This window comes from Hyla sarda, chromosome 8 (genome assembly GCF_029499605.1).
Source record: "Hyla sarda isolate aHylSar1 chromosome 8, aHylSar1.hap1, whole genome shotgun sequence".
Taxonomy (NCBI): Eukaryota; Metazoa; Chordata; class Amphibia; order Anura; family Hylidae; genus Hyla; species Hyla sarda.
The window spans coordinates 102,732,046-102,759,983 of NC_079196.1; the positions used below are offsets into that span (position 1 = coordinate 102,732,046).

Below are 27,938 nucleotides of genomic sequence, written 5' to 3' on the forward strand. Positions count from 1 at the left end.
AGATGTTCCCCCATATTAGGTAGGCAGATGTTCCCCCACAATAAGTTAGGCGGCAGATTATCCCCCACATTAGGTAAGCAGATGTTTCCCCACATTAGTTAGGCAGATGTCCCCTCACATTACTTAGGCTGATGTTCCCCCACATTAGTTAGGCAAACGTTCCCCCTCATTAGTTCGGCAAATGTTCCCCCACATCATTTGGGCAGATGTTCCCCTACATCAGTTAGGCAGATGTTCCCCCACATTAATTTGGCAGATGTTCCCCACATTAGTTTGGCAGATGTTCCCCCACATTAGTTAGGCAGATGTTCCCCCACATTAGTTAGGCAGATGTTACCCCATATTAGTTAGGCAGATGTTCCCCCATATTAGTTAGGCAGATGTTCCCCCACATTAGTTAGGCAGATGCTCCCCCACATTTGTGAGGCAGATGCTCCCCCACATTAGTAAAGCAGATGCTCCCCCACAGCCCCCCCCCCCCGGCCAGCTCCACATACTTAACTCCTGTGGCTCTTCTTTCTTCTTTCCAGGTGGCTTCCTCAGGCATTATCTTTCCTCTGTGCTCTGGCGTCTGGTGTTGTCACTCGTGCGCCGGAGCGCAGAGGAAGTTCTGGCCTCTTGTGAGTAAACAATCACTCACCATAGGTATAAAGAAGCAGGAGACCGCTGTTTACACAGCGGTCTTCTGCTTCTGTGCTCCGGCTGCCACAGGGGTGTACTTGCTGTACCCCCTGACGGCGGCCGTGGGATGGGGGGCTGGTGGCAGCACAGCGGCACGGGAGTGCCGGCCCTAAAAAGTGCCGCTGGGACCAAAGTGCCCCACTTGGACCCATGGTAGGGCCGGCCCTGCTGTTAGGCCATGTCTGACAGAAGAGCAGTAAATTGAAAGTGAGCAGCAAGTGATATCTCACCTAATAGTAACAGTCTGGCAGACAGGACCGGACTGGACTACCGGGATACCGGGAAAATTTCTGGTAGGCCGCCTGCCCCGTGAGCTGGTAGTGGCCCATGCTTGGCTGCCCAATTGCAGCAGCAGTGCGGGCCGGCCGCCGCCTCACACTAGCATACAAGGTCCTGACACTTGTATCAGGACCTTGTATGCATAATGCAGCGGCCGCTGAAAGTTTTTTAGGGGGGGTGGGAGGATCGGGCATCCCTGTCACAGGCCGCTTTTGTAAACTCAATCTGCAGTGCAGTGCGAGCCTGTGACAGGGACGGTCGGAGGTCTGTGCAGGAAAGTGATATCGCAGGGGACTTACCCTCCTCTTCCCCCTCTGCTGATTGGCAGTTTCCCCTGCTCTGCTTGGGTCATGTGACACCAAAGCATCACATGACCCAAGAAAGCAGGAAGTGCCTGGAGAATACAGGAGCCCAGCAGCGCAGAACGGCTTCTGAGGAAGGTAAACTGGGGGGCACTCCCCCCCCCACCACACCATCCCTGTCCAACCTTTTCCAGCATCATCCCTCCCCCCTTCCCAGCACGATCCCTGCTCACCCCTCCCCCTTTTCTCACCAGGGGTGCCTCCAGCTGATGCAAAACTACAACTCCCAGCATGCTGGGAGCTGTAGTTTTGCAACAGCTGGAGGCACCCTGGTTGGGAAACACTATAATAGGACATAGATCAGTGTGCCCTTAACAGGTTGCCTCCAGCTGTTGCAAAACTCCAACTCTCAAGCATGCTGGGAGTTGTAGTTTTGCAACAGCTGGAGTCCCCCTGGTTAGGAAACATTGATCTATGTTCTATATCAGGGGTACTCAACTGGCGGATTGCGGTATAGATAAGGACTGTCATTCGGACCATCCGCTGGATCTCACCTTATTCATTTGTAGCTGTGTCTTTAAGACGCTAATACAAATGAATAGCCGCGGCCCAGAGCAAAGGAGCGCTGTGTCCCTGCCCTCTGCTTCTCCTATGATGCAGGTAGCACTATTAGCTGCCTGCAACATCTGCTCTGGCCAGGCCTGACTAGAAGAGGCCAGAGCAGCAGAGCAGTGCGGGACCTGGGACGGCGATCCTAAGCTCTCAGGTAAAAGTTTGTGTTCCCCCATCTGTGACTCTCCAGTTATTGTAGAACTACAGCTACCATCATTACCTTGTGTCTATGCATGATGGGAGTTGTAGTTTGCAACAGAGGAAGAGTTACAGTGGCAAAGTTCATGTAGGGGCACAGTGGCATCATTAATTCCGTGGGCACAGTAGCATCATTAATTCTGTGGGCACAGCGGCGTCCTTAATTCTGTAGGTACAGTGGCATCCTTAATTCTGGCGGCAAGACGGCATCATTAATTTTGGGGGCACAGTAGCATCATTAATTCTGGGGCACAGTGGCACCCTTATTTCTATTGGCACAGTGGCATTCTTAATTCTGTGGGCAAAGTAGCATCCTTAATTTTGTGGGGCAAAGTGGCATATTTAATTCTGTGGGCAAAGTGGCTTTCTTAATTCTGTAGGTACAGTAGCATCCTTAATTTTGTGGGGCACAGTGGCATCCTTAATTCTGTAGGCACAGTGGCATTCTTAATTCTTTGGGCACAGAAGCATCCTTAATTTTGTGGGGCATAGTGGCATCCTTAATTCTGGGGGCACAGTGGCATAATTAATTCTGTGGGTACAGTGGCATCATTAATCCTAGGGGCGAGTGGCATTATTAATCCTGGGGGCACAGTGGCATCATTTATTTTGTGGGCACAGGGTCTTCATTTATTGTGGGGGCACAGTGGCGTCATTCATTGTTTTTAGAGAAACAGAGGTACAATTAGTCGGCATTAGGGCATAGCATGTGCCAGTAATATTGCAGGGGAAGTGTGTGTGGCCGTATTATATTCAGGGTACAGTGTGTAGCAGTATTATATTCAGGGTACAGTGTGTGGCAGTATTGTATTCAGGGATACAGTGTGTGGCAGTATGATATTCAGCGGTACAGTGTGTAGCAGTATTATATTCAGGGTACAGTGTGTGGCAGTATTGTATTCAGGGATACAGTGTGTGGCAGTATCATATTCAGAGGTACAGTGTGTAGCAGTATTTTATTCAGGGGTACAGTGTGTGGTAGTATTATATTCAGCGGTACAGTGTGTAGCAGTATTATATTTAGGGGTACAGTGTGTAGCAGTATTATATTCAGGGTACAGTGTGTGGCAGTATTGTATTCAGGGATACAGTGTGTGGCAGTATTATATTCAGGGGCCCAGTGTGTGTATTTTTACCGAGAAGACGTCAGAGGACCCAGTGACAGGAGCAGGAACGGTGACCTTGGGGGAAAAGCGGTTAAGAACGAGAGGTTTGAGAAGTGATACATGAAAGGAGTTAGGAATACGAAGAGAAGGAGGAAGATGGAGCTTGTAGGAGACAGGGTTGATTTGACTTTTGACTCTAAATGGCCCGAGGTAACGAGGACCCAGCTTGTAGCTAAGGACACGAAACCGAATATATTGGGCAGAGAGCCACACTTTGTTACCAGGGGCAAAGACAGGAGGAGTTCTTCTCTTCTTATCCGCATGTTTCTTCATGTGAGAAGAGGCCAGTGAGAGCGACTTTTGAGTCTCCTTCCAGATAGAGGAGAAGTCCCGGGTCAATTCATCTACAGCAGGAACTCCAGATGAAGTGAGGATGGGGAGGGGGGGAAGCGGGTGATGGCCGTACACCACAAAGAACGGAGACTTGGCGGATGAGTTTTTGAAATTGTACGAGAATTCAGCCCAGGGTAACAGGTCGACCCAATCATCTTGGCGGGAGGAGACAAAATGTCGCAGGTAGTCACCAAGGATCTGGTTCACTCTCTCCACTCGTCCATTGGACTGCGGGTGGTAGGAGGACGAGAAATTTAATTTTATCTTTAATTGATTACAGCAAGCTCTCCAAAATGTAGACACAAATTGAACGCCTCTATCCGAGACGATATGCGTGGGAAGCCCGTGAAGACGGAAAATCTGCAGAAAAAATTGCTTCGCCAACTGTGGCACAGAAGGAAGGCCTGGAAGCGGAATAAAGTGAGCTATTTTGGAAAAACGATCAACGACCACCCAGATGACAGTGTTGCCATGGGATACAGGAAGATCTGTGATGAAGTCCATGGCTATGTGGGACTACGGCTGTTCAGGCATCGGCAGCGGATAGAGAAGACCAGAAGGCTTCTGACGAGGGGTCTTGTCACGTGCACATACAGTACAGGCTCGTACGAAATCAGTCACATCCTTTTCCAAGGAGGACCACCAATACTGTCTAGCAATCAACTGTAAAGTCTTTTTGATTCCAGCGTGACCAGCCAGAAGGGAGGAATGGCCCCATTTGAGGATCCAGAGGTGAAGACGGGGAGGAACATAAGTCTTTCCTGGAGTGGTAGGCACCAGGGAAGCAGGAGCAGAAGAGATCAGACACTCAGGGGGACTGATGTGCTGAGGAAGGGTCTCGGCTTCAGAGGCATCGGTAGTACGAGATAGAGCATCAGCTCTGACATTCTTGTCTGCGGGACGAAAATGGATCTGAAAGTTAAAACGGGCAAAAAACAACGACCACCTAGCCTGGCGAGGATTTAGCCACTGGGCGGATTGGAGATAAGACAGATTTTTGTGATCAGTATAAATGGAGATGGGGTGAAGGGATCCTTCCAGAAGATGTCTCCACTCCTCAAGGGCCAACTTAATTGCCAATAGTTCACGGTCTCCAATGGAATAGTTTTTCTCTGGAGGAGAAAAAGTTTTGGAGAAAAATCCGCAAGTGAAATTTTTTCCTTTAGCGGATTTTTGAAGGAGAACAGCTCCGGCTCCAACAGAGGAGGCGTCAACCTCAAGGAAGAAGGGCTTCTGAGGATCTGGTCTGGACAAGACAGGAGCAGAGGAGAAGGCGGCTTTGAGGTGGTTAAAGGCTTTCTCCGCCTGTGGCGGCCAGGATTTCGGATTAGCATTTTTCTTAGTCAGTGCTACAATAGGAGCAACGATGGTGGAGAAGTGGGGAATGAATTGACGATAATAATTTGCAAATCCGAGAAATCTTTGGATTGCTCGCAGACCAGTGGGACGAGGCCAATCCATTACCGCAGAAAGTTTATCAGGGTTCATTTGTAGACCTTGTCCGGACACAATGTATCCCAGGAAGGGAAGACTGCTGCGTTCGAATAGACACTTCTCAATTTTAGCGTAAAGTTGATTTTGACGTAATCGTTGGAGCACTTGACGAACATGGAGGCGATGTTCCTCTAGGTTGGAGGAAAAAATGAGGATGTCGTCAAGGTAGACTACCACACTGGAGTACAGCATGTCCCGAAAAATCTCATTAACAAAGTCCTGAAAGACTGCTTGGGCGTTGCATAGACCAAAGGACATGACTAGGTATTCAAAGTGACCATCTCTGGTATTGAAGGCGGTTTTCCATTTGTCGCCTGCTCGAATACGGATGAGGTTACATGGGCCCCTTAAATCAAGTTTGGTGAAAATCTTGGCACCTCGCAGTCGGTCGAAGAGTTCGGAGATGAGAGGCAGATGACAGCGATTTTTTTACGGTAATTTTATTGAGGCCGCGGTAATCAATACAAGGGCGACATCTTTTTTAGCGACAAAGAAAAATCCAGCGCCAGCTGGAGAAGAGGATTTCCGGATAAAACCTCTTTTGAGGTTTTCTTGTATGTACTCAGACATAGCTTGTGATTCCGGGACAGAAAGTGGGTAAATCCTACCCTGGGGCGGTGTGGTACCAGGGAGCAGGTCGAAAGGGCAGTCATAGGGTCTATGCGGAGGCAAGACCTCTGCTTGTTTTTTACAAAAGACGTCCGAAATGTCCAGATAGGCCTTAGGAAGACCTGACAAAGGAGTAACCATGGAGACTTGGCAGGAAGAATCTGGGTTGAGACATCGCTCGTGGCAAGAAGATCCCCAGCTCTTCATGTCCCCGATGACCCAGTCGAGGCTAGGCGAATGACGTTGGAGCCAGGGCAAGCCCAGAAGAATTTCAGAAGTGTAGTTGGCTAGAAAAAAATTCAATATGTTCATGATGATGAACTCCAATAGACATGAGTAGCGGTTGAGTGCGGTAACGCACGGTGTAGACCAGTCTCTCTCCATTGACGGATGAAATGAAGAGAGGTTTGACAAGACAGGTGACTGGAATGTTGAATCTGTTGACTAGGGAGGCTTCAATGAAACTTCCTGCTGAACCCAAGTCCAAGAAGGCCACAGCGGAGAAGGAAGTAGCATTAGCGGGTATAGCAATCCGCACAGGTAAAATCAGTTGTGGAGAGGTAGAATTCACTCCTAGCAAAGACTCTCCTACGTTGACTAGGTGAGTGGGTGCGTTTCTCAGACGCGGAGGATGAATAGGACAGTCTTTTAGGAAATGTTCGGTACTTGCACAGTATAGACACAGGTTTTCATTCCTACGGCGAGTCCTCTCTTGTTGGGTCAGGCGAGACCGATCCAGTTGCATAGCCTCCTCTGCAGGAGGCACAGGAACAGATTGCAAAGGACTTTTGGAGGAGAGGAGCCTGGGAGGAAAACCGCCTGGTGTGAACAAGATCCTTTTCCTGACAAAGCTCCTGGCGTCTTTCCGAGAAACGCATGTCGATGCGGGTGGCCAAATGGATGAGTTCGGACAGGTTAGCAGGAATCTTTCGTGCGGCCAGGACATCTTTGATGTGACTGGATAAGCCTTTCTTGAAGGTCGCGCAGAGGGCCTCATAATTCAAGGAAAGCTCAGAGGCGAGGGTGCGGAACAGGATGGCGTATTTGCCCACTGAAGAACTCCCTTGGACAAGATTCAGCAAAGCAGTCTTGGCTGAGGAAGAACGGGCTGGCTCCTCAAAGACACTACGTACTTCTGAGAAGAAGGACTGGATTGTAGCAGTGGCAGGATCGTTGAGGTCCCGAAGCGGTGTGGCCCATGACAAGGTCTTTCCAGACAGGAGGCTGACCACGAACGCCACCTTAGACCATTCTGTAGGAAATTGGTCGGACATCATCTCCAGGTGTAGGGAACACTAGAACAGAAATCCACGGTACAGTTTAGAGTCCCCATCAAACTTGTCTGGAAGAGACAGGCGGAAACTGGGAGCAGCCACTCGCTGCGGAGGAGATGCAGGAGCTGGCGGAGGAGATGGCTGCTGTTGTTGCGACAGAAGCTGTTGCAGCATAGCGGTCAACTGAGTCAGCTGTTGTCCTTGTTGCGCGATCTGCTGTGATTGCTGGGCGACCATGGAGGTTAGGTCAGCGACACTGGGCAGCGGGACCTCAGCGGGATCCATGGCCAGATCTACTGTCAGGATCCGGACTGGTATGCGGGAGGACACGGGAGGTGGATCCTCTGTGTCAGTGAGGTGATGGCGTGGGCCGTACCAGGGGAACGGAATCTAAGGGGTTACTGGTTTTCACCAGAGCCCGCCGCAAAGCGGGATGGACTTGCAGCGGCAGGTAACCCCCAGGTCGTTCTACCGGATAGCGACTCAACCTCACTGACAGCTGAGACAGGCGCGGTACACAAGGACAAGGTAAGAGCAAGGTCAGACGTAGCAGAAGGTCTGGGCAGGCAGCAATGGTTCGTAGTCAGGGGCAACGGCAAGGGTCTGGATACACAGGCAATGGAACACACAGAAACGCTTTCTCAGGGTACAAGGCAACAAGATCCGGCAGGGACAGGAAGGGGAAGAGGGTTTATATAGTGTAGGGAGTGTTAGGAACTAATTGGGCCAGGCACCAATTAATGGTGCACTGGCCCTTTAAATCTGAGAGATCCGACGCGCGCCGAGACTGAGCAGAAGGACGGGGCCGGTGAGTGACACGGGATGCGACCCGCAGGCAGGTACGTCCCGCCACGGGGATCGCAGCCCCGCCCAGGAACACAGAGCAGTGCTCCCGGTCACACTCTCTGACAGGGGCGCTGAAAGCAGGAAGTGACGCTGCGAGCGCTCCGGAGGGGAAGAGGAAGAGGGGCCCGGAGCGCTCAGCGTTACAATATATGTATATATATATATATATATATATATATATATATATATATAGCAACAGAAGAATGCAGCAGCACACTGCCAGCACAAGAATATAGGTGCAACATGAATATGTAGTTAAAACATGGAGAGCTATACAGCTATGGTGTAATAGATGCAAATGTGAAACTATGAAATAGTGAGGCACTTAGCTCGCAAATTTGTCTCCGCCGGCGGTCAAATAGCTTGGACCGTCCCACCGCGATAAGGTAGCCTCCTGGGACGGACCCTACACTGTGAATATGCCTCTGTGTGAACAGTTCAGTAAGCATGGCAGGATCTGGAACATCCAAGCCACCTTATATACACACCTGATAGAGGTGGGTGGGGTGCAAGGCCAACATGGAGGTAGCCACTCCCCCGTATGTGCAATACAGACAAAGAATAAGTCAGCCAGCACTTTAGTTGATACCAAACTATTATATGGACCTGGCCTACAGGTGCACGCTACTAGGCTAGATATACAGCAACAGAAGAATGCAGCAGCACACTGCCAGCACAAGGATATAGGTGCAACATGAATATGTAGTTAAAACATGGAGAGCTATACAGCTATGGTGTAATAGATGCACATTTGCATCTATTACACCATAGCTGTATAGCTCTCCATGTTTTAACTACATATTCATGTTGCACCTATATCCTTGTGCTGGCAGTGTGCTGCTGCATTCTTCTGTTGCTGTATATCTAGCCTAGTAGCGTGCACCTGTAGGCCAGGTCCATATAATAGTTTGGTATCAACTAAAGTGCTGGCTGACTTATTCTTTGTCTGTATTGCACATACGGGGGAGTGGCTACCTCCATGTTGGCCTTGCACCCCACCCACCTCTATCAGGTGTGTATATAAGGTGGCTTGGATGTTCCAGATCCTGCCATGCTTACTGAACTGTTCACACAGAGGCATATTCACAGTGTAGGGTCCGTCCCAGGAGGCTACCTTATCGCGGTGGGACGGTCCAAGCTATTTGACCGCCGGCGGAGACAAATTTGCGAGCTAAGTGCCTCACTATTTCATAGTTTCACATTTGCATCTATTACACCATAGCTGTATAGCTCTCCATGTTTTAACTACATATTCATGTTGCACCTATATCCTTGTGCTGGCAGTGTGCTGCTGCATTCTTCTGTTGCTGTATATCTAGCCTAGTAGCGTGCACCTGTAGGCCAGGTCCATATAATAGTTTGGTATCAACTAAAGTGCTGGCTGACTTATTCTTTGTCTATATATATATATATATATATATATATATAGCCACAAAGTGATACGCCTGCACTCTGCGGCAGAGGGTGGTAGGCAGGATGGATAAATAGACTGTCTGCATGAAATGCATAGCTGTCTATGAGACAGCGCATTCCTGTGTGATCCTAGCGCCGTGCGCACATTCCATCATGTAAACATAGCCTCAAGTTAACTTAGCTGGCAAGGTTGTCAGGTTTGCGACACCAATAGTATGGTTGCTATTAATGGGTACTCCACCTCTAGACATCTTATCGCCTATCTTAAGTATAGGGGATAAGATATCTTATTGCTAGGGATCTGGAAGCTGGGATCCCCCCCGGGATCTCCGGCCCAGCACCCCAGGCTTGAAATACACAGGTTTGGAATACTTGGGAATTACTTGAGGTATGCACTTTAGAAGTTGAAAAGTGACTGGTAGCTTATAATTCCCACCACCTTTATTAATTTAACAGACTTGAGAATTGCCCCTATGTGACTTGTAGTCCTCCTGAGTAAACTGATTCTCTATCCCCTGTAGTACATGCTAGGCTCGGAGTCATGCAGCACTTTTGGATTGTTCTACACTCCACTTGCAGGATGAGACTTGACAATAAGGACTTGAGACTTGTCTGGAGCTTAGACATGAGACTGTACTTGACTTCAGATTATATATAAGACTTGAGTTGAGAATAGACTCGCTTCTCCTTTGTAGTGTGTGCTGGCTCAGAGGCTTATGGGGTTTCTGCCCTGCCTTGTCCATCACGGGGCATTGTGCTACATTTAAATGCATAGACATGAGACAGAGCTTGAGACCTTTGAGGCTACAGCCACATGAACAGTGTTCATAGTAGCAAAAGGTGACCCTTCTCCAGGATACCACAAGTGGACTTGGGGCTTGGACCAGTGGCGATCAGCTGATTGACACTGCATTGCTAATATTAAATAGATTGTTAGAAGACAGATATATTTGTTAAGAGGTCTCACCTTTACAAAGCCTATGAAGAATCATGCCAAATCTTTTTTTTTCACCTTTGTGTTGTGGTTTTGTTTACTGAACATGACTTCCTGTGTTAAAATTTGGCTGATTTGTTAGCTTACCTCTGCAGTCTGCAAAAGAAATAATATGGGTTAGAGTTGAGTGTTTTGCTGGGGAGGACCCCTGAAGAAGAGGAAGTAGATTGTTCACCTGAGCAGAGGGGTCTTCCATATGATGTAGTGAAAGTGTGGTTGGTTAGATTAACCACAATTGTATGTTGCTAAAATCTCACTATATTAAAAACAGATTTCATGTAAATCTTTTTTTATGAAATAAAAAAGAACAATAAGTAGCAACATTAAATCACTTCCTAAAGAAGAAATAGGTGGGGGATCTGCAAAAACAAAATATTGCACCCTTTTAAGTTCAGATATTATGTAGTACACTGTAATTAGAAGCTAACATTAGATTTTTGTTTTTGTTTTACCCACATAGAAATGACCGCAAGTGCAAGTCAAGCAATAGACTATAAAATTGGATCTACAAGAGATAAATTGATCGATTTTTACTGTGTAACTGCCTTATTGAATGTACCTTTTTTTGAGGATATGTTTGCAATAGTTGCAATGCCAACATGGAAAATTACTGAGTAGCGCATTTTTTGTTAGCCAGTTGGATTCGGTATTAGTTTTAGATGTTTTTTTATTTTTAATATACTCATGAACGGATTATTTTTTTCTGAAAGTTACTATAGCTTTATTTTTAGCTATATCATTAATTAGCGGGTCTTGTTCTAACAAATACCAATTAGAAACAATGGCATTTTTTATAGTTCTATTCATGAGGCTGTTGTCAAAAGAAAACATTTATTTTTTTTATCTCTCTTTTCCCTTTTTCTTTTAACCCCTTAAGGACCCTGGGTTTTTCCGTTTTTGCATTTGCGTTTTTTCCTCCTTACCTTTAAAAAATCATAACTCTTTCAATTTTGCACCTAAAAATCCATATGATGGCTTATTTTTTGCGCCACCAATTCTACTTTGTAATGACATCAGTCATTTTACCCAAAAATCTACGGCAAAACAGAAAAAAAAATTATTGTGAGACAAAATTGAAAAATAAACACCCTTTTGTAACTTTTGGGGGCTTCCACACAGCTACACAGTACATTTTCCGGCAAAAATGACACCTTATCTTTATTCTGTAGACCCATACGATTAAAATTACACCCTACCTATATAGGTTTGATTTTGTTGTACTTCAGGAAAAAATCATAACTACATGCAGGAAAATGTATACGTTTAAAATTGTCATCTTCTGATCCCCTATAACTTTTTTATTTTTCCGCATATGGGGCTGTATGAGGGCTCATTTTTTGCATTGTGATCTGACGTTTTTAGCGGTACCATTTTTGCATTGATCGGACTTTTTGATCGCTTTTTATTCATTTTTTCATGATGTAAAAAGTGACCAAAAATGCACTATTTTGGACTTTGGAATTTTTTTGCGCGTACGCCATTGACCGTGCGGTTTAATTAATGATATATTTTTATATTTGGGACATTTACGCATGCGGCGATATCACATATGTTTATTTTTATTTACACTTTTTTTTTATGGGAAAAGGTGATTTGAACTTTTATTAGGGAAATGACCTTTGTTAAATGGGCACTGTCATTTAAAAACTGGCTACTGAAAAAGGACTGATTTTGGAGTGACAATCAGTCCTTTTTCAGTTAGGCTGCACTCGCTCCCAGCCTGTCAATCAGACAGGCGGGAGCGAGCGCATTGGCTCCCCGGCCACTCCTCCGCACATCGCCGCTGCCGCCTTGTTGCCGCCGCTGTCCCTGGACGCCCGCTGACGGACTCTGCAGTAACTGCAAGTGTAATGAGGGAACGGGGTATGCGGGGCGGGGCGGGGGGTGGGAGCGGGCTAGCAAAAAAAAAAATAGGATGGTGGGAGCTACCCTTTAATTTTTTTTTTCACTTCTTTTTTGCAGTGCTATAGCTCCCATAGGGAGCTATAGCACTGCACACACTGATCTCCTATGCTGAATCCTGCAGAGCCATAGCTCTGCACGGATCAGCGAGATAGGGGCTCGATTGCTCAAGCCTGTAGTTAAGGCTTGAAGCAATCAAACCCCGATCGGACGCCGCGGACACAGGTAAGGAGACCTCCACCTGCGTCCCAGCTGATCGGAACATCGCGATTTTATCGCGATGTCCCGATCAGCCCGACTGAGCTGCCGGGAAGCGTTTACTTTCGTTTTCAACTTTGATCGCCGCGTCTGAAGGGTTAACAGCACGCGGCACAACGATCGGTGCTGCACGCTGTTAGCCCAGGGTCCCGGCTATAATTAGCAGCCGGGACCGACCCGGTGTGATGCGAGGTCATGGCGTGACCCCGTTTTTAACACCGGGAGCGGGCTCAGGACATACAGGTATGTCCTAAGTCCTTAAGGGGTTAATGGAAATATCGAAGGTATTCGCTTTGCAGATCTGCAACATATTCCACAACAACCGCAAGGTGTGGACAGGCACATAAAATTGCGACAATGTGAAGAAAAGTCATTATGAAACTAAAAGCGCTGGGCCCTTTAGGTCTGAATGAAAGGAATGATTTTAGCTCTTTTCTATGAAACAGCAGGATAATTGTTATGATCTCTATTGGTTTAATTATGTATATATTTTTTGTATGCTATGTATTCATGTTGGTCAAGTGTCACTCCTCCCCCTTTTGCCATATATACCTGGTTAGTAATACAATGGATCAGGAACGGGATGATGCGTCACTGACGCGAACCGTCGTTCTTCTGATACGCTCCAGCTAAGAGCTGGTAGCTGCCTTCCCTCCCTGCACCCCGGGGAACTTTTTTTGTTTATGATGCTTCATATTTGTCCGAATATGCTCTGTATATGGACATTGCTTCAATAAAGTCCGAATTTCTTACGTCTTACATGGTGAGTGCAGACTTACTTTTTTCCTCTTTTGGATACTTTTGTGGAATTGCTGGTTCTATTATTGTCTAGCACCTCATAGACTTAGTGTGTTCATCGGGTCTCCTGCTGCTCGGGCTTAATTAAGGCTATTGCACATGTGTGTAGTGCCCATCCCCCGCTTTTTCTCTTTTCAAGTTTGTTGGATAATAATATTTACATAAATATTAAAAGCAAACAGGGAAAACTCTCTAGGGGCTACAGAAACAAATAGTGGTGGTTCACTAGAAAGATGAAGGTAAGACTAGCAAATCACGAAATAAAATACCTGATGGGTAACTAGTAATAAAAACAATAATGAATACAGAATGATTGGAGTTGTTCATTTTCTTTTTTCTTCTCCATCCAACCCAGACCGTCATGATGAGTTCTTCTTTCAGCCACAACTTATGTTCACAGAAGCTGACAAACAAACATTTTAGAATCTGCACTTATCCAAACATTAATAATAACCCTCTTAGTGTCCTATACAGTATAAAGAGTAGATAAGTGGGTTAGGAAAGAATAGGTAGGTCCCTCCATGTAGTAGTTAGTTCACTCCAGCAGGTATACAGGTCCCTTCACGTAGTTTCCCCCATTATGCAGGTGCCCTGAGTAGGTAGGTTCCCTGTAGGTAGTTGTCACCTGTAGGTAGCTGCCACTGTAGATAGTTTCTCCCTTTAGGTAATATCATCCCCCTATAAGAAGGGTTTACACCCTGTTGGTAGATCCCCTTGTAGAGAGTAGCCCCCTGTATATAGTAGCAGCCCCCTTTAGATAAATGTAGGTGCGGCAGCCCCCTTTAGGAAAATATAGGTGCACCAGCCCCCTTTAGGTAAATATGGTAATGTAGCAATGCCTTTTAGGTAGTTGTAGGTGCAGCAGCCCCCTTTAGGTAGTTGTAGTGCAGCAGCCCCCTTTAGGTAGTTGTAGTGTAGCAGCCCCACTTTAGTGCAGCAGCCCCCTTTAGGTAAATGTAGTTGTAGAAGCCCCCTTTAGGTAAGTGTAGGTGCGGTAGCCCGCTCAAGTAAATGTAGTTGCAGCAGCCCCCTTTAAGTAAATTAAGTTGCAGCAGCCCCCATTTAGGTAAATGTAGTTGCACTAGCCCCCTTTGGTGCAGCAGCCTCCTTTAGTGCAGCAGCCCCTAATGTTAAGTAAAAAAAAAAAACATACTCACCTGGTTCACCCGTAGTCCTTAGCAGCATGACCTCTCTCCTCTTCTTTTCTACTCTTATGGTCTGTGTGCTGGAGCATAGAGCGCAGAGGACGGACGCATTGGCCTCTTGTCGGCTGCCTGCATATCGCGCGTGGCCACAAGAGTAATTGATGGGGCTCTTCACTCTGTCAATCAGCTGAGCCCTGCATTTAACTATAGACGCATCTGTTAGATGGGTTGGGAAAGAATAGGTAGGTCCCCCCCATGAAATAGTTAGGTCACTCCAGTAGATCTCCAGGTCCCTTCACATAGTTTCCCCCATTATGCAGGTGCCCTGAGTAGGTAGGTAGGTGTCACCTGTAGGTAGCTGCCCCTGTAGATAGTTACTCCCTTTAGGTTATAGCATCCCCCTATAAGTGGGGTTTAAGTAGGTGCGGCAGCCCCTTTTAGGAAAATGTAGGTGCACCAGCCCCCTTTGGGTAAATGTAGGTGCAGCAGCCCCCTTTAGGTAGTTGTAGTGCAGCAGTCCCCTTTAGGTAGTTGTAGTGCAGCAGCCCCCTTTAGGTAAATGTAGTTGTAGAAGCCCCCTTTAGGTAAATGTAGGTGTTGCAGCCCCTGTTAGGAAAGTGTAGGTGCGGCAGCCCCCGCTGGGTAAATGTAGTTGCAGCAACCCCCTTTAGGTAAATTAAGTTGCAGCAGCCCCCTTTAGGTAAATTTAGTTGGACTAGACCCCTTTAGTGCAGCAAACTCCTTTAGTGCAGCAGCCCCTACTGTTAAATTTAAAAAAAAGGAAAGCAGCATGACCTCTCTCCTCTTCTTTTCTTCTCTTATGGTCTGTGTGCTGGAGCATAGAGTGCAGAGGACGGACACATTGTCCTTTTGTCAGCTGCCTGCATATCGCAGGTGGCCAAAAGAGTGTTTGACAGGACTCTTCGCTCTGTCAATCAGCTGAGCCCTGCATTTAACTATAGACACATTTGTTAGACTCGCTTATAGTTAAATTTGTCCAGCAATTTGTCCCTGAGGATGGCCCACCGGGCAAATTCTCGGTATGCCCGATGGCCAATCTGGCCCTGATTGCACCTGCTCAATGTTCTGGCAGAATCTGCTCCACAGACTAGTAGTCCGTGCACTCGGAGGCTCCATATGGAAGTTTTCTGTCGGGAGCTTCGCAAGTGGGAACCTGGCCTTAAAGTGATATAGGTATGCTATATAAATATTATAGTATAAACAGTTTTGTTTCAGCCTAAAAAGTCTGCATTTTCGTAGTCCATGTAGTTAAAGGGGTACACCGGTGGGAAATTTTTTGTTTTTAATCAACTGGTGCCAGAAAGTTAAACAGATTTGTAAATTAATTCAATCAAAAAATATTAACCCTTCCAGTACTTATTAGCTGCTGAATACTACAGAGGAAATTCTTTTCTTTTTGGAACACAGAGCTCTCTGCTGACATTACGAGCACAGTGCTCTATCTCTGTCCATTTTAGGAACTATCCAGAGTAGGAGAAAATCCCCATAGCAAACATATGCTGCTCTGGACAGTTTCTAAAATGGACAGAGATGTCAGCAGAGAGCACTGTGGTCGTGATGTCAGCAGAGAGCACTGTGTTCCAAAAAGAAAATAATTTCCTCTGTAGTATTCAGCAGCTAATAAGTACTGGAAGGATTAAGCTTTTTTAATAAGTAGTTTACAAATTTGTTTAACTGTCTGGCACCAGTTGATTAAAAAAAAAAATGTTTTCCACCGGAGTACCCCTTTAATCTGAATTTACCACTTTTTCAAATCAAGGCTAAGGCTACATGTAGTGGAATCACTGCAGATTTTTCACACTGAATTTCTGCATGGAAAATCTAGAACATTTAGATGTAATTCACACTGAGGAATCTCCAGACAGAATTTCTGCCGGAGATCCCCCGGCAGCGCAAGGACTGCATGGACTGCATTGCCACCCCCTTAGATAGTAATTAATTTCTGAGCGGATTAGCGGAAAAATCTGCTCAAAAATTAATTTCTGTCTACAGGGATGGCAATGCAGTCCGCATAATCCTAGAACTGCCTGTGGGATCTCTGGGGAAAATTCCAATTGTAGATTCAGCAGTGTAAACTCGGCCATAGGGCTCATGCAAACTGAGGAAATTCCTTGCATAATTTACTAGCTGAATTTCCTGAGTGAAAAAGCTGACATCCTCTACTTTTCCAGGAGAAACCCAGTGCATGCTAGGTAATCTTAGGCTATGTTCACACGAATTTCTGCTTTTCCGCTCAAATTCCACTCAGCAGATTGCAGATTTTTCTAATTTCTCTGCTTTTAAAACACAGATTCTGCTCATGTTCATAGTCCCATTAACTTTAATGATACTAAACGGTATTCTGCAAAATTTTAAGACATATCTAATAATTTTGCGTAATCCATAATGTGGAATGTCTGCTGCGGAAATTTCGCTGTGTGAATGGGATAGTGAAATCTCCATTAAAGTTAATGTGCCGTAAATTTTACAGAATTTCTAGGCAGAAGTTTCAGAATTTGAACATAGCCTGAGGCAGAATTCCAGATGAATTTCCATGTGGATTCTGCCTCATATATTGCTTGAAACCCTTGTGGAATGAAATGCCACCCTGTGCACTGAGCAGAATTTTTCAACTGGATTGTGCTCAGCAATACTGTGCAGATTGTACAAATCCAAAACAATATCTGCTCCTAAACTACCAAACTATACATACAGGGGGAGATTTGTCAAAACCTGTCCAGAAGAAATGTTGCCCAGTTGCCCATAGCAACCAATCAGCTTGCTTCTTAAATTTTTAACAAGGCCTCTGCAAAATGAAAGAAGCAATCTAATTGGTTGCTATGGGCAACTGGGTAACTTTTTCTTCTGGACAGGTTTTGATACATTTAACCCCCCCCCCCCCCCTCCCAATGTCCCTAGCTGTCTACATCTGAGCCTAGTGCTCAATGCTGTATACATTTGTCATTCAGACTGGGAACTGCCTGTTTCTGTAGATTTGGAGCCCTTTATCGACAGACCAGCTGATTTTAACAACTCCAACAGCCAGCTCCTGTATTTGGGTTTTATACACAATCTTAATAGGAGAAAAACCTTTTTTGCATTGTTAACAGGGAGTCAATAGGGAAACTCAAAACACTAAATGCACTTTGCGTTTTTGGGTTTGGCGATTTTTTTTTCTGACCCCTTTCTGACCCCGGCGTTTTGGTTCAGTTTGGTAGTTTTACCAAATCACAGCATGCTGAAACTATGGCATTTGTTTAAAGGACATCTGCAGTGCTGGGCAAACAAACTTTTTTTTAACCTCATTTAATAGGTCTTTGAAAGACCTTTCCAATGATGTCTCCCCCGTCAAAATTGGCCCAGCCGTTCTCCCGTTATCAGCACACGAATTACTGAGGAGAAGTGAAAGTAAAACTACATCTCCCATCATGCCTTGTGCTTACTTCCTGTAAGCTGCTGCCCTCCCCCTGTTCTATCCCCCGAGCAAATTATAATATTGTAACGCCCATATCTCCCTCCCCTATGCACATACCCTCCCCTTCTGCTTATCTCCCCCTCCCCATGCTGGCTCCTGTCCAGTGATGAAGCAGGCTGCCTACGTGCTTCATGTTAGATCCTAACTATATAGGGCGTGTTCACACTGCGGAATCTCCGCTCGCTGAATTCAGCGAGCGGAGATTCTGCCTGGCCGAATACTTCGGCGCTAGGGCCGCGGGGCACTGAGCCGTCATCATTGACGGCTATGGTCCGCTCGCGGATTCCGCACAAAGAATGAACATGTTCTTTCTTTGCGCGGAACACTTTCAGCGGCGGAAGTTTGCGCTGCTGAAATTCCGCAGTGTGAATGGGTCTCGCGGAGACCCGTTCACACTAATGTTAAAGTTTACACCGCGGAATTGCGCCTGCGGAATTCCGCCCGGAAATTCCGCGGCAATTCCGTAGTGTGAACGTATCCATAGACAGACAGTCTGCATAGCTAGAATCAGCAGTGTCGGCACTGGAAAGTGGATAGTGAAAGTAAAAATGGTAAAAAAACATAATTGTTTGTCTATAAATCTGTCCTGATTGGGGTCCCTCCATCTTTTTCACAACTACAACTCCAAGCATGCCCAGTTATTTTTTATGCTATTCGGGCATGCTGGAAAGTGCAGTGGTGCCTCCAGCTGTCGCAAGACTGCAAATCCCAGCATGCCCTGTCACCTTTCTGCTGTATGTGCATGCTTGGAGTTGCAGAAGTGACTCCAGCTGTTGCAAGACTACACATCCCGCATGCCCTGACAGCTTTCTGCTGTACGTGCATGCTTGGAGTTGCAGTTGTCCCTCCAGCTGTTGCAAGACTACAAATCCCAGCATATCCTGTCAGCTTTCTGCTGTTCGTGCATGCTTGGATTTGCAGCGGTGCCTCCAGCTGTTGCAAGACTACAAATCTCAGCATGTGTGATCCAGTGTATACAGCAGAGCTGGGTGTGTGATCGAGTGTTTACAGCAGAGTCGAGTGTGTGATCATATACATACAGCAGAGCCGAGTGTGCGATCATATGTATATAGCAGAGCCGAGTGTGTGATCAAGTGTATACAGCAGAGTCGAGTGTGTGATCGAGTGTATACAGTAGAGCCGAGTGTGTGATCGAGTGTATACAGCAGAGCCGAGTGTGTGATCGAGTGTATAAAGCAGAGCCAAGTGTGTGATCATATGTATACAGCAGAGCCTAGTATGTGATCATATGTATACAGCAGAGCCGAATGGGTGATTGTGTGTATACAGCAGAGCCGAGTGTGTGATCGAGTGTATACAGGAGAGCCGAGTGTGATTGTGTGTATACAGCAGAGCCGAGTGTGTGATTGTGTGTATACAGCAGAGCAGAGTGTGTGATTGTGTGTATACAGCAGAGCCGAGTGTGTGTGATTATGTGTATACAGCAGAGCCGAGTGTGTGATCGTGTGTATACAGCAGAGCTGAGTGTGTGATCGAGTGTATACAGTAGAGCAGAGGCTCTGCTGTATACCTTTGATCACACACTTGGCTCTGCTGTATACACACGATCGCACACTCGGCTCTGCTGTATACACACTATCACACGCTCGGCTCTGCTGTATACACACAATCACACTCGGCTCTCCTGTATACACTCAATCACACAAGTAGTCTCCTGGGAGTTGTAGTTCACCAACACCTATATTGTATCTCTATAGTCTCCTGGGAGTTGTAGTTCACCAACTCCTCTATTGTATCAGTAGTCTCCTGGGATTTGTAGTTCAACAACACCTCTATTGTATCGCTGTAGTTTCCTGGGATTTGTAGTTCACCAACACCTCTATTGTATCTCTGTAGTTTCCTGGAGTTGTAGTTCACCAACACCTATATTGTATCTCTGTAGTCTCCTGGGAGTTGTAGTTCACCAACTGCTCTATTGTATCAGTAGTCTCCTGGGAGTTGTAGTTCATACACAAGTATTTCCCAACCAGGGTGCCTCCAGATGTTGCAAAACTACTACTACCAGCATTCCCTGGTTGGGAAACACTGGCATGCACACACATAACAGGGACTACAACTCCCAGCATGTTTCATTCAGTAGTCCCCCCCCCCTCACATACAGAAATCATCACCAGTATGATATTTATTCCCTGTAGTCTATACACCACCAGCCCCTGCAGTGTAATATGTCTCCTTCACACACACCTCCTCCCCCCTCCTCCTCCTTATTTTCAGTGTGTCAAGTTTTTTATAATTATTTTTTTTGGCTTAGTAGTGGAAATCGTTTTATGGATAGAATTCATTACTAAGCCGGGACTTAGTGCTAGCCCCAAAAGCAGATAGTGCTAACCAACAAGCCCGGAGCATCAAAAAAGGCTCTCCTGGGCCTAGGTGGTGACAGGCTGGTGTTATTTAGGTTGGGAAAAGAAAGTAACAATGGTCCTCATTCACCCTTATCCATCCTGGTAATGTCAGGCTGTTGATGCTTGGCTTATATCTGGCTGAGAATGAAGAGACAGGAAACCCTGTGCCAGTAGTGCTATTTTTGATCATCTGGGCCTGTTGGTATCAGCTCTTCCCAGTACCCCAGTGGCTGTGGGTACCGGGGTAATATTTGGGGGTTAGTGGTAGCTGTTTTTGAGGCTAACGCTAAGGCTAGGTTCAGACTACAGAATTTCCGCCTGCAATTCCGCTTTGAAATTGCAGGCGGAAATTCCGTTTGCTAAAATGCATAGTGTAGTGAATGTGTTTCCGTTCACAAATTCACACTTCGGAATTTGTGAAGCAGAATTTGTGAACGGAAAATCCGCTTGGAAATTTCCGCCTGAAGAATGGCGGTGCTCTTTCTTCAGGCGGAAATCTGCGCGGAACACATTGCAGTCTACTGGAGACTGCAGTGTCCGCGCAGTCCTAGCGCCGACTGACTCAGTCCTAGCGCCGACTGACTCAGTCAGCGCTGGCCGCACTCGGAATCTCCGGGTGGAAATTTCCTGCCCGGAGATTCCGTAGTCTGAACCTAGCCTAAGCCCCGGCTCAGTAATGGATTCCATCTATCAGAGGACATTCACTTCAAAGCCTGAAAATTTAATTATAAAAAAATGACATGTTGAAAATTATTTTATTAAAAAAAACAAAAAAAAAAAAAACACTTCCCCACAGCCATCACAGCCAACTATTTTATGAAAAAAAAAATGCTGACCTTCGGCATAGTTCATGGAATCCAAAGTTGTCCTCTGCATACACAGATCGCTCCTTACCTCTTTTAGAATCAGTGGCTCAGGCATCTGCATCTGACCCACGGAGTGATACCCTGAAGGCAGTGTAAAACTGCCACAGGGTACAAAAATGGCTGTTTCCACACACCAGAAAATACGTTTTTGCAGCGTCCATCAGGGGTTATAAATCTGGAACACCACAAAAGATACCTCTATTGTATACCTATGATAACATCTGTCATAAACTCACTGGCCCATGTTAAGGGACCTCCTCAAGGGTCTATTTAAACAGGGGAATTTCCGCCAGCAGCATCCCGCTTGAAATGAAAGCCCAATACACTTTAATGTGATTCTGCACTCCTATTTCAGGCGGAACTACACCGACAGAGTTTCGCAGCTGCAAATTCTGCCGTGTGAATAGACCCTAAGGGTGCGTTCCCACAGGGCGTATATGCAGTGTATTTAACGCTGCACAAAACTTACGGCAGCAGCGGGAAATACGCTGCGTATCCCTTGCTCACTATACACACAGGGCTTTCCGGCGGCAGCCCTATGTGTGTAGTGAGTTTTGGAGGCGGAGCCGTGCGTCACAGACACGCCGGCACACGGCCCCGCCTCCAAAACTCACTGCACACATTGGGCTGCCACCGGAAAGCCCTGTGTGCATAGTGAGCAAGGAATACGCAGCGTATTTCCCACTGCTGCCATAAATTTTGCGCAGCGTCAAATACGCTGCGTATATGCCCTGTGGGAATGCACCCTAAATAAGGAAATAATTGCTAACTTTATTGACTTCTTTTTCAGATTCATCACTATTGAAAAACCATTGTACTTTCTACACTCAGGACAACAACAGCTTGACATTTTACCACAATTTTAATGCTTCCAACAAAGAATTCCGGGTGTCATTAATAAGAGGGATTAACAAGAAAAGCATTGTCTGTGAAGGATCCTTCAATGCCTCTCAGTCTCAGCTACCCTTTGATTACAATAACTGCAAAGTCATTCCTTCAGCAAGTCAAGTCACCTTTCATTTATGGAGTATCAATGAGGAGGATACAGACATTTACTTCTTTTGCAAGGAGGATATGTATCCCCCTCCTTACATCTGTGATTGTGATGAAGGCACCATCATCCATGTAAAAGGTAAGTAATGAGGATTGTTTAACAAATCCACGGCACAACATGAAAATTTAAACATTACATTTTATAGCAGTAACAGGATATGCAATGTGCAACCTGAATAGCGTGATTGCCCTTGTGCCAGTGGATGGTGGCAGCATGCTGGTAGTTGTAGTACTTAAAGGAAACTACAACATTATCATAGCAGGAGTAGCAGGAGTAGAATCCCTGGCCCATGTTTACTTTCTTGATTGACGCGGCAGTGAAGAAGTGGGGAGTGGTGCACTGGTAGTAACGGTCCCTGTGCCTTGGGGGCCTATCTTGTGTAGCTGGCTTTGTGTTTAGCAGTTGGTGTGTCCTTGGTGTTAACCCCTTAAGGACCGGGGTTTTTTCCGTTTTTGCATTTTCGTTTTTTGCTCCTTGTCTTTAAAAAATCATAACTCTTTCAAATTTGCACCTAAAAATCCATATGATGCTTATTTTTTGCGCCACCAATTCTACTTTGTAATGACGTCAGTCATTTTGCCCAAAAATCTACGGTGAAACGGAAAAAAAAATCATTGTGCGACAAAATGTAAAAAAAAAAACGTTTTGTAACTTTTGGGGGCTTCCGTTTCTACGTAGTACATTTTTCGATAAAAATGACACCTTATCTTTATTCTGTAGGTCCATACGATTAAAATTATACCCTACTTATATAGGTTTGATTTTGTCGTACTTCTGGAAAAAATCATAACTACATGCAGGAAAATTAATACGTTTAATTGTCATCTTCTGATCCCTATATCTTTTTTATTTTTCCGTGTATGGGACGGTATGAGGGTTCATTTTTTTGCGCCGTGATCTGAAGTTTTTAACGGTACAATTTTTGCATTGATAGGACTTATTGATCGCTTTTTATTCATTTTTAAATGATATAAAAAGTGACTAAAAATGCACTATTTTGGACTTTGTAATTTTTTTGCCATTGACCGAGCAGTTTAATTAACGATATATTTTTATAATTCAGACATTTCCGCACGCGGTGATACCATATATGTTTTATTTTTATTTACACTGTGTTTATTTTTTATGGGAAAAGGGGGGTGATTCAAACTTTTAATAGAGGAGGGGTTAAATGATATTCATTCACTTATTTTGTTCACTTTTTTTTTGCAGTGTTATAGGTCCCATAAGGACCTATAACACTGCACACACTGATCTTTTACATTGATCACTGGTTTCTCATAGGAAACCAGTGATCGATGATTCTGCTGCTTGACTGCTCATGCCTGGATCTCAGGCACTGAGCAGTCAATCGGCGATCGGACAGCGAGGAGGCAGGCAGGGGCCCTCCCACTGTTCTGTAAGCTGTTCGGGATGCCGCGATTTCACCGCGGCTATCCCGAACAGCCCACTGAGTTAACCGGCAGCTTTTACTTTCACTTTTAGCCGCGCGGCTCAGCTCTGAGTGTGCGCTATTAGCGGCGGGTCCCGGCTTCACTATGACACCGGCCCCGCCGTGATATGATGCGGGGTTACCGTGTAACCCCGCGTTATATCACGGGAGCAGGACCAAGGACGTACCTGTATGTCCTTGGTCCTTAAGGGGTTAAAGGGGTACTCCCCTGGTAAACATGTTTTTTTTTTTTTTTTTTTTAATCAACTGGTGCCAGAAAGTTAAACAGATTTGTAAATTACTTCTATAAAAAAAATCTTAATCCTTCCAGTACTTATCAGCTTCTGTATGCTCCAGAGGAAGTTCTTTTTGAATTTCTTTCCAGTCTGACCACATTGGTAGAAACAAAATCCCAGCACTCACTATATCCTTCTGCCAAGTGTTTCGTGTTTATTTACACACTGCACAGTGCACAGTTAGTGTAAAATGTTTAATTTTTTTGCATTAACATGCTGGAGTAGCCCCCAACTTTACATTTTCATAAGGGGTAAAAGGAGAAAAAGCCCCCCAAAATTTGTAACGCAATTTCTCCTGAATATGGAAATACCCCATATGCGGCCCTAAACTGTTGCCTTGAAATACGACAGGGCTCTGAAGTGAGAGAACGCCATGTGCATTTGAGGCCTAAATGAGGAATTTGAAATAGGGGCTTGTCTCCATCAAAACCCTACAGCAGTTTTTCCCAAACAGGGTGCCTCCAGCTGTTGCAATACTCACAGCCTGCCATGACAGTCAGTGGCTGTCCGGTAATAGCTTGAGGCTCCGTTTAGGAAACACTGCTGTATGAGAAGTTTTTCATTCTTATTGGGGCGGAAGGGGGGGACAGTGTAAGGGGGTGTATATGTATATGCAGTGTTTTACTTTTTATTAGGTCTTAGTGTAGTGTAGTGTTTTTAGGGTACATTCACATGGGCGGAGGTTCACAGTGAGTTTTCCGCTGGGAGTTTGAGCTGCGGCGGAAGATTTGCCGCAGCTCAAACTTGTAGAAGGAAACCCACTGTAAACCCCCGCCTGTGCACATTCACAGGGGGGGGGGGGGGGGCACCCCAAACCTTCAGCTGTGGCAAAACTACACAACTCCCAGAATGCACTGACAGACCATACATGCTGGGAGTTGTAATTTTGCAACAGCTGTAGGCACACTGGTGGAGAACCACACTGAGTTAGGAAACAGACCCTTGCTCAGTGATTCCAACCCGTGTGCCTCCAGCTGTTACAAAACTACAATTCCCAGCATGTACGGTCTGTCAGTGCATTCTGGGAGTTGTAGTTTTGCAACAGCTGGAGGCACACGGGTTGGAATCACTGAGTTAGGAAAAAGACTCTAGCTCAGTGTTTCGCAACCAATGTGTCTACAGCTGTTGCAAAACTATAATTCCCAGCATGGCCAGACAGTCAGGGATGCTGGGCGTGTAGTTCTGTAATATCTGGCCCTTTAGATGTTGCAGAACTACAACTCCCAGCATGCCTGCACAGTCTGGGCATGCTTGGAGTTGTAGTTATGCAACAACTGGGGAAGAACAGTTTGAAGACCGCTAAGTAGTGGTCTCCAAACTGTAGTCCTCCAGATGTTGCAAAACTACAACTCCAAGCATGCCCATACTGTCCAGGCATGCTGGGAGTTGTAGTTCTGCAACATATGAAGGGCCAGATATTGCAGAACTACATGCCCAGCATCCCTGACTGTCAGTGCATGCTGAAAGTTGTAGTTTTGCAACATCTGGAGGACCACAGTTTAGAGACCACTACCCATGCTGGGAGTTGTAGTTTTGCAACTTTTAGAAGGCCACCGTGAAGATCACTTACCAGAGATCTTCACTGCAGTCTCCTCCGCTGCACTTTCCATCGGACTTCGATCGGTGGGCAGAGCGGGGGAACTTTAACCCCCCCACCCCCAACTGCCATTGGTGGTCGTACTGACCCACCAATGGCAGGGGATAGGAGGAGGTGGCAGCACTGCCACCTCGCTCCTATCCTTTAGGATGGTCGGAGGTGTCTCTGACAGCTCCGATCATTCTTATTTTCCGGGAGATCGGGTCACCAGTGAATTGACCGGCGATTTGTGGTGATTGCCGACATGGGGGGTCTCAGGCATTGCTACAGGATGCCTGCTTGTAGATATCAGCAGTCATCCTGGTCTGGGCCCCGCCTGGCGCGCGACGGGGACCGAAATTCCCACGGGCGTACAGGTACGACCTCCTTCCCCACCAGGTTAAGGTATGCATGTTGAAATAAATTAATAAATATACTGATCTTATCAATCTTGCATGTTTTTGTAGAGATTCCTCCCTTCACTGAAGAATCTACAACAATAGAAAAAAATTACAAACATTAAAAACATATATTACATCATTTACAAAAAAGAAGAGAGCTTGTAGTCTCTATTAAGACATCTGAGCTCCAAAGTGAACAGTCTGTGGATCAAAGAAGCCTCTTTCTTATGTAACAAAGTTTTGATATCACCAACCCTCCTAGGGTACTGAACAGCCTTCTCTTCTCGGCCTTTTGGCTAAGATCAAGTGTAGTATGTGTTGTTATCAGTGTTCATTTCAGTGTTGGATTGGGCAGCACGCATGTGGGACTGTGAGGAGGGATGCTGCATGGAGGGGGCAGGTGTACAATTATTCAGTTGGTATTCACCCACCCTGGTTATGTCAGACTGTTGCTGCTTGAGAATAAAAATAGATCCCTTTGCATTTTTTTTTATATTTAACTAGCTGAGTATCTGGCGTTGCCCGGTTTTTCCTTCCTAATACTTGTTTTGGAGGAAAATCAACAGAGGAAGCTTTTGACTTCATATCCCGTCCTCATATATTGTTGTCATATCCCAACCCCATATCCCGTCCTCAAACCCTGACCTCCAATCCCGTCCTCCTATCTCGACCTCCTATCTCGACCTCCTATCCTGACCTCCTATCCCATCCTCCTATCCCATCCTCCTATCTCGACCTCTTATACCGACCTCTTATACCGACCTCCTATCCCGTCCTCCTATCCCGTCCTCCTATCCCGTCCTCCTATCTCGTCCTCCTATCCCGACCTCATATCCCGTCCTCATATCCGTCCTCCTATCCCGTCTTCCTATCCCGTTGCCCTATCCCAACCTCCTATCCCGACCTTCTATCCCAACCTCCTATCCCGTCCTCATATCCCGTCCTCCTATCTCGACCTCCTATCTCGACCTTCTATCCCGTCCTCCTATCCCGACCTCCTATCTCAACCTCCTATGCCGACCTTCTACCCCGACCATCCCGACCATCCTGTCCTCCTATGTCAACCTCCTATCTCGACCTCCTATGCCGATCTGTTATCCTGACCTCCTATCCCGACCTCCCATCCTGTCCTCATATCCTGACCTGTAATATGTGTACCAGGTATTGAAATATCTCCAGTCGTACGGAAGTTATGAAGTTATGTGGGAACATACATTTCACATTGATTTGCATGGGACTTTAAAGGGGTACTACGCCCCTAGACAACTATCCTTTGGATAGGGGATAAGATGTCAGATCGCCGCGGTCCCACTGCTGGGGATCCCCGGGATCCCCGCTGCGTCACCCCGCTATCATTACAGCACAGAGCGAGTTCGCTCTGTGCGTAATGACGGGCGATACAGGGGACGGAGCAGCGTGACGTCATGGCTCCGCCCCTCGTGGCATCACGGCCCGTCCCCTTAATGCAAGTCTATGGCAGGGGGCGTGACGGCCGCCACGCCCCCTCCCATAGACTTGAATTGAAAGGGGCGAGCCGTGACGTCACGATGCTCCAGCCCCTGTATTGCCCGTCATTACGTGCAGAGTGAACTAGCTCTATGCTGTAATGATAGCGGGGTGCTGCAGCGGGGATCCCGGGGCTCCCCAGCAGCGGGACAGTGGCGATCTGACATCTTATCCCCTATCCTTTGGATAGGGGATAAGAAGTCTAGGGGCATAGTACCCCTTTACACAAAAACCCTGACCCACACAAATGGGGGTAGTTAAGGGTTAAATTAACTATCCTATATTTTAAGTGGACATATAGGTAACTTGTGACCAAGTATCATCGAAATATCTCTAGCCGTTTGGAAGTTATTCAGTAACATATATTTCCCATGGACTTTTATGGGACTTTAACCTCTTAAGGACCAGGCACATATGAGTACCGTGGACCGGAGGGGGACCGGACTGAGGTGACTTCTGATATCTATCAGCAGGCACCCCGCGCAAATACCCAGGGGGGGGGGGGGGTCATCAGAATTCACACTTGCGATTTGCGCGATTCCGGGTCATTACGGGTCTATTGTAAGTCATACCAGACGCCGGACAGGATCATTATTTAGCGCTCTCACATTGAACACCAATGGAGTTTGGGAACTGTTAAGTGGACCTGAGGAAGACATCAGCAG

The 27,938-nt window shown here is 46.2% G+C and overlaps 1 protein-coding gene and 1 pseudogene across 5 annotated transcripts in view; both read left to right on the forward strand.

Annotated features, from left to right (window-relative positions):
• CD28 (CD28 molecule) overlaps positions 1-27,938 on the forward strand; it is a 99,909-nt gene that overhangs the window by 53,919 nt on the left and 18,052 nt on the right. For all 5 annotated transcript variants that reach the window (XM_056535021.1, XM_056535024.1, XM_056535022.1 and 2 more), the window contains one exon: positions 21,799-22,140. In XM_056535021.1, coding sequence (XP_056390996.1) covers positions 21,799-22,140 — 342 coding nt within the window. The remainder of the gene's footprint in view (positions 1-21,798; positions 22,141-27,938) is intronic.
• Positions 26,044-26,199, forward strand: LOC130290072 (U2 spliceosomal RNA; annotated as a pseudogene).